The sequence below is a fragment of the Lipotes vexillifer genome, unplaced genomic scaffold (assembly GCF_000442215.2).
Source record: "Lipotes vexillifer unplaced genomic scaffold, Lipotes_vexillifer_v1.1 scaffold1276, whole genome shotgun sequence".
In the NCBI taxonomy this organism is placed as follows: domain Eukaryota; kingdom Metazoa; phylum Chordata; class Mammalia; order Artiodactyla; family Lipotidae; genus Lipotes; species Lipotes vexillifer.
The window spans coordinates 118255-126386 of NW_006798658.1; the positions used below are offsets into that span (position 1 = coordinate 118255).

General features: G+C 35.8%; 1 protein-coding gene across 1 annotated transcript in view; it reads left to right on the forward strand.

The window, feature by feature from the left end:
- The window catches only part of FGF2 (fibroblast growth factor 2), a 72465-nt gene that overhangs the window by 4079 nt on the left and 60254 nt on the right, over positions 1-8132 (forward strand). Inside the window, 1 exon segment of the mRNA XM_007470734.1 lies at positions 4298-4347. Coding sequence (XP_007470796.1) covers positions 4298-4347 — 50 coding nt within the window.

Consider the following 8132-nt stretch of genomic DNA (forward strand, 5'->3'; position numbering starts at 1 on the left):
GGGAAAGAGCTACACATTTTTATGCTGATCATATTTTTATGATCTACTCGGAAGGAGCAAAACTGATGCTGAGGAAAAACCCTTCAGCAAGGGAGAGGAAATGTGAGCCCACACTCAGGTGGAGGTGGGCAAGGGGCAGGTCAAGGGCCACATAGAGTACATGAGAGCAGATACAAGTAGGTTGGCTGTTTGATAGTGGGAAGTTGAGGGAATTCTATTCTGATTGATTCCATTACCTTCAGTGAAATAAGAAGCAAAAGGAGGAGTCAACTAAGAATGGGGTTTGTTGGAAGTTTAAGATAAAAGGAGAAGTGTGGCATGGTCTCAGAGATTGAAAGTGTTAAGCAACCAAGGCAATATGGTAGAATTCCCTGAGAAAACTGAGGGTCTACTTGAGGTTTGGGCAGTAACAGGTCTTATTGACATATCCTGTGCAAGACAACCTATCTCAACTATATGATATCAACGCCCTGAACACATGGTCTTTCTTTCTGCTGTGTCTCTTAAAGAGTTCAGTTTCGGTGCCATAAATTGCCAGTATCCTCCCTTTTCATTTTATGTGTGAACAATGATGTTGAAAGTATACTTGCAAGCAGCTGTCTTGAAGTATCAACTTCCATTTACTCTTTGAAAGTTTTATCATTATACCAGAACATCTTCTGGAAATATCAGAATGAGCTGACCCTAGGCACCGACACCATCACCCATCAGAAGCCATGACCCATGATTTATGGGTGTGAATTAGATCGTAGACTCTCAAGAGAATTGACACCCTCAGCAACTGCAGAATGAAGAAATCTGTGTCATTTTGCTCAGGATGAGTGAGGTAATTTTTTTGGTTTTTTTCTTTATTTTGGTTTTGTTTTTGTTTTTAACGTGATGGCTTTAAGTGAAGACAGGGCGACACAAATTGCATGACTAGCTCCTCTCAAAAGTTAGGTATTTTTTGCAGCCTACACACTGATGTCACTAACAGTACTTAATACCGGTGAGGTGGATATGATTGCACAGTGGGATTTATTCAAAGTGTATCAGGAAATGGGGGAGAGAAGTGAACACATTAAGAGGAAAAATAAATTTAAATTAAGTGCTTATAATAATTGACCAAGAAAAACGGTCAATGAATATTTAATCTTTTGTTCCTTTAAAAATCCATGTCGTATGGAAATGTGATGAGCAGAAAAGAACAATTAAAAGGTACAGGTACCTGACTGGCTTTTCCTGTCTCTTTCCCCAAATGTCAGGCTTATAGGAACCCCTATGGTCCACCTCTGTGCAGATGAAAATCTTTCCTTTCCAGACTAAAAGTCAAAATTCTGCATATTTATAGCCTGAAGTTATTGTCTGTGAATCTGGTAACTTAGACCAGAGAGTGTTGCTTTGAACACTGGTATTTTAGGCACTTTCCAGATAACATTGAAATGACCTTTTCTTAGCACTTGCCAAACTTATGAAAAAATTTAAAAATCTAAATTGAAACAGTAATTTAGTGAACTGACATTTTTTGCACATCAAGGTGATGCCCGAGATGATACCCAAAGTGAATATGGAAAAAAGAGGGACTCTCATCATGCTTTCAGGAAAAGTGTAAACTGACACAACTTTTTCAAACAAACTTGATAAAATGTACCCCAAAGTCTTAAAACATTCATTTATTTAATCAAAAGTATTTATTTATTGAGTGTCTTCTATATCAAGGGCTGGAAATTATATTCTATCAGTGAGTGAATAGACATTACACAAATAATTACAAGTGCAATGAGCCCCATGAAAGGGAAATCAAAAGGACCTAAGAGCAAAGAATTAGTCCTAAGAAAGTAATTAGAATTATACAGTAAGATATAATTTAAACAGTGAGAACTACCTAAATGTCCACAAGCAGTGGATTAAGTAAATTATTGTATATCCATGCAATGCAGTAATTCGATGGCATTAAGAATAAAGCTATAGAAAAATACTTAATGACATTAGAAATGTTCATAATATACTGGTTAATGGAAAATGTTATAAAAATGTGTCCGGTATGACCCAATTTGGTAAAAACTAAACAAAACTATTTATAGATCTCTATCCTTATCCATCTTCTATGAAGGATACACCAGAAAATGTTAGCATGATAATTGCTGGCTAGGGATATTACAGCAACACTTTCTTCTTTGTGCTTATCTTCATGAACATTCTTGTAGTTGTAAGAAATAATAATAGTAATAAGTATATAATTGGGCATGGGGTAACTGGTATTTGAGAGAGAAGACCTAAGGAGTGTATTATTCAACTGTTCTTCTAAATTACGTAAAATCTGTTCTTGAATTAAATTAGATCAACAGAATACAGTGTTTCTGAAATACATTTTTTAAATCCTCTACAGAAATGCTTTCACCAAGTTATAACTGAATGTTGAACTTGGCTTTATCAAGGCAATCTGAAGAACATTTTCTTAATCTTTGGCGAAATTACAGTTCAAAATATTGGCCCTTACTTTACTTACTGCTCCCTTTATAAAGAGCCAGTTAACAGGTTTCTAAGAGAATTGATGCCAGGAAAGAGTTAACTTTTCCGTGAGCTCTTATCAAATAGCACACATTTTAGAACACATCTTATTTCTCTTATTGCCTTGTCTGCCAGGAAGATTAGAGCTAAATTCAGTGATCGATTAATGTAAAGATCCAGCTCCTGGTACAATTAGTTCTGTCCTTTTAAGTGACATGTGTTGCTCATTTTTATAATTTTAAGCTCTTCTGTCTTTTAATAGCCAAGTCCCCTCAAATTCTTTTTCTAAATAGACATGTAAGGTAGAGAGATGTCCAGATGCTCTATAATAAATAAACAGGAAAAATTGGAAATTAGTACTCATTTGCTGTTTGTACATATACATAATGCTAAAGTTTTAAAATAGTTGTCCTTATAATAATCAATATTATTGATTGTTTTCCTAACTATGTTTGCCTTTTACATGGATAGTGAAAACATTAACTTTATCTCAGCCTATTTGAATTGCAATGGTTTTAAATAGAATCTTTAATATAACTTCGTTATTCTGTTAGTTAACTACTGGTCAGAATGTTAGTTTTTCAGACAGCATATTGTTTTGGAGAGTTTAAATTAATGAAATGCATTTTCCTATCATAGAAGGAATATTGAGAGAACACTTGAAAATTTCAAGTCTAGTCAACACTGGTTCCAGTTTTTTGTTTTTGTTTTTTAATCACTACTCCTTTCTGTATTACTTTTGTGAGAAGAGCTTAACCTTAAGAACACTAATTTGAAATGAAATTTTGTATTCTCCTAATGACTAGGGGCTGAAGTGTTTAAATAACCTTTTTCATCCCCAGGGAGATGACTGCTGTAGGTCAGGCTTGAGGTCATTGGCTGAAGAGTTACAAAAAAAGTCATAGTTTTGGCTGAAGATATAGTAAATTGGACTACGATAAAGCTGATGCTTCCTCTGAGATGAAAGAGAAAAATATTCAATCCTCCCCTCTGAACATAAATAAACACTGGCTATAGTTAGCCATTTTGGGTGGGTTGGAGTTTAAAATATTTCTAAATTTGGTACACATTACCATATGTAGTCAGGTTAAAGCTACTGATGTCTGGGAATATTTCTGGGAAAACAGAAGTATATCCAAGAAAATATAAAGAATCTTAGAACTGTAGAGATGGAAGCCCTATGGTGGTCCATTCTCCTGTATCTAGAAAGGCTGACAAAGAGTCCATAATAAGTAGAAACTCTCTTTGGAGAACTGAAGGAAGAGTGTTTCTGCAGCTTCTTGCTGTAATGAACTTTTATTCAGCCTTTGCATAAAAGAACCTGATGAAAAGTGGGAATTTGCATGATTATGGTAATCAGTGTTACCCTATCTTGAAAACTCTGTCTTGTCAATGCCCCCTTAAGATATTAATGTTCCAGGGCTTCTCTGGTGGCGCAGTGGTTGAGAGTCCGCCTGCCGATGCAGGGGACACGGGTTCATGCCCCGGTCCGGGAAGATCCCACATGCCGCGGAGCGGCTGGGCCCGTGAGCCATGGCCACTGAGCCTGCGCTTCCGGAGCCTGTGCTCTGCAACGGGAGAGGCCACAACAGTGAGAGGCCACAACAGTGAGAGGCCCGCATACCGCAAAAAAAAAAAAAAGATATTAATGTTCCATATGTGATGTATTCAAAGTTCAGAGACATTGTACCCTCTTATCTGCTCACTAAACATCTATTAATGAAGCCCAGTTATGGTAGTTTTGGGGGCAATTATTTACCCTATTGGTTTCTACTAATCATGTGATCTTTTATTTTTCTTTTTTCAGTATACCAACAGCAATGATCACCTTTATTTTCAAATCATGGACAATCAGAGGTATAGATTTACATGGGGATTGTAGGCCTGGGATTAGGCCATTGACTCTTTAACTTCCATGTGATAGTTTTTACGTGACTTTTTTCTAAGCCAGATTCTGCCATGCTATACTTGCTCAATTTATTCTTTTTTTAAACTTAGAAGCAGAACTTTACTATATCTACTAATTTTATCTTAATCCTTTTAACTTGTAGAAAGGCTTTTAAGTTTTAATTTTATCATCTGTACTACTAATTAGCATCTCCAGCTTTATGATGCTAAAACTTTAGCAAGAATGGCACCTCTATGAAGGCATGAGCGCTGTTCACTGGTCAGAATATAACACAGTACAGTTACTTTGGAGGTGAATTTGGCAATGTATTGTAAAATTAAAGTTGAAAATGCAGGAACCCAATAAATCCATCGCCAGGTAACTCTGGAGAAAAAGTTAAATATATGCACATGGAGATACGTACAAAGATGGTCATCGCAGCACTGTTTGTAGTGGCCAAGACTTGTGTAAAACCTAAATGTACATCAGTCAGGAAATAATTAAGGACTCTGGAATACTCTGTAGCCATTAAAATGAACAAGGTAGATCCATGTTTAATTATCATGGAAAGAATTCTAAGACATACACTGAGCAAAACCACAAGTTACTGAAAGTTAGGGAAACGTGAGACCATTTATGTAAAGATACATACACTCATACTAAACAACACTGTATCTTTTCTATGGTACACATATGCATGTAAATGCACAAAGAAAAATCTGAAGTGATACGCCCCAAACTGAGAAAAATGGTTTTGTCTGGGAAGAAGAAGGAAGTGACTGGGATTGGGGGTGGAGTCCAAAGGATACTCTCACCATTATCTGTAATGCTTTCATTTTTCACAAAGATATTGTATAACTTTGTATTATTGTACAAAGTTAATTTTTAACCAGTTAAAACCCAACAACAGAAAGAATGAAAAGAAACCTAATTCAAGGTGTCAATAAAAATGTTTAAAAGGAAAACATCCTTAAGCTCACATTAAAAAAAATACTCCTTCATTTTCTAGAAATGGTAAATGAAGAAATAAGAAACCAATTATAAGACATTAGCTGCCTGAGAAAGTCCAGGAACATCTTCTCGCTGGAAGATTCTCAACGTGTCCTTGTCCTTTGGGGAATGGGCACCAAATCAATCCATGCTCTCTCCTGTTCTGTGATGTGGCCTATTTCTGGGCCCTCATGCCTTCATATTCAGTATGAATTTTGGTTTTATCTCTTATAATGGAACTGAAAATTAAAATAGCTCAGAGTCCAACTTTGAGGAGCGAGGCAATAAGTGGATGAAGGGATACTTACAAAGATCTTCTCTCAAAATACAACTGCAGCCACTTTCCAACGGGGAGGATAAGATGGAGTGCAGAAGTCAGCAGAGAGCTGTCCCTGGAATCCTACGGGACATAGTGGCCAGAGACGACACAGGGCATCTTTACTTCATGGACCCTCTGCATTTACTTTCTGTTTTTTATTGAGGAATTTTACCTCAAATTATTATATTTTTCTCATTACATACGCATTCAAATAAGTAGGAAAAATTAGTACATGCATATGGTTTAAAAAAATCAAGTAGTACAAAAACAGTACAATGAGAAGTCTTCCTTTAACTGCAGATCCCAGTCCCTAGAGGCAGAGACTCCTGAAATATTCTGTCTATAAAAGCACGTATTGGGTTGGCCAAAATGTTCATTCGTTTTTTTCCGTAAGATGCCTCCAGTAGCACTTAGTTGTCTTTAACTTCATTCGAAACAATTTTGTTAGATTGTATTGTGACAGCTGTCATATCAGCGTGTATTTTAAAAAAATTATCAATATTGGTGAATTTTTGTGTAGCCCTTTTAATATTGAAGTTGGAAGAAAAAAGCAACATTTTTGGCATATTATGCTTTCTAATTCCAAGAAAGGTTAAAACGCAACTGAAACGCAAAAAAAGATTTGTGCAGTGTTTGGAGAAGGTGCTGTGACTGATTGAATGTGTCAAAACTGGTTTGCTGGAGATTTCTCACTGGACGATGCTCCACAGTCTGGTAGACCAGTTGAAGTTGATAGCGATCAAATCGAGACATTAATTGAGAACAATCAATGTTACACCATGCGGGAGATAGCTGACATACTCAAAATATCCAAATCAAACATTGAAATCATTTGCACTAGGTTGGTCATGTGAATCACTTTGATATTTGGGTTCCTCATAAGTTAAGTGAAAAAAACCTTCTTGACTGTATTTCCGCATACAGTTCTCTACATACATAATCTACATAACGAAAACGTTCCGTTTTGAAAACAAATTGTGGCGGGCAATGAAAAGTGGATACTGTCCAATAATGTGGAACGGAAGAGATCATGGGGCAAGTGAAATGAACAACCACCAACCACGCTAAAGGCTGGTCTTCATCCAAAGAAGGTGATGTTATGTATGTGGTGGGATTGAAAGGGAGTCCTCTATTATGAGCTCCTTCCGGAAAACCAAGCAATTAATTCCAACAAGTACTGCTCCCAATTAGACCAACTGAAAGCAGTACTCGATGAATAGTGTCCGGAATTAGTCAACAGAAAATGGATAATCTTCCATCAGGATAACACAAGACCACATGTTTCTTTGATGACCAGGCAAAAACTCTTAGAGCTTGGCTGGAAAGTTTTGATTCATCTTCTGTATTCACCAGACATTGCACCTTCGGATTTCCATTGATTTCAGTCTTTACAAGATTCTCTTAATGGAAAAAAATTCAATTCCCTGGAAGACTGTAAAAGGCACCTAGAACAATTCTCTGATCAAAAAGATAAAAAGTTTTGGGAAGATGGAATTATGAAGTTGCCTGAAAAATGGCAGAAGGTAGTGGAACAAAAGGGTGAATATGTTGTTCAATCAAGTTCTTGGTGAAAATGAAAAATGTTGTCTTTTGTTTTTACTTAAAAACCAAAGGCATTTTTTTGCCAACCCAATATATTGCAGGCATATGCATGTTTTCCCTTCATGAAAATGGAAGCATGCTAAACACATTGCAATATGCCTTACATTTTTCACTTATTTTCTACTTTTTCAATATACCTAGATCATTCCACAGCCATGTATATAGATTGACTTCATTAAAAAAAAAAAAAAAAAAAACTGCAATAGTTCTTTATAAATTGCATCTGGCAATGATGGGCTCTCAAAAAACATTAAATGAATGACTCCACATAGTTTCTTTCATAAGCCTCTAAGGAAGACCATTTTATTGTATATTTCCAGTCTTTTGCAACCACAAGCAAAGCTGAAGTATATATGTTCACACATCTTTGTGCATGTGTGTGAATATGTCTGTAGGATAAATTCCTAGACAAGAAATTGCTGAATTAAAAGATACACTTATTTCAAATATTGAATGCTATTGCTGATCGATCTCCCACCAGCAGTGAAAGAGAGTACCTGTTTCCTTCAACTCTCTAATCCTATACGTTAAACTTTTTGACTGTACCCATCTGAGAAGTAAAACAATGTATTTCTTTCCCTCAAATGTTTTATATTTTGTTTATATATTTTAAAAGGCTTCTTTATGTAAATATTATGTATTAATCTATATATTTTATTTATATTTCTTTTTCTATGAACTACTTGTTCATGTTCCTTTGCCAGTGAGTCTTTTCTCACTGATATTTAAGGTCTCTTTGTTTTTTAGTTTGACTTTGATGTCACAGATACTGCATAATTTCCCAGTTTGTCATTTATCTTTTTTTTTTTTTTTTTTGCCGTACGCCTCTCACTGTTGTGGCCT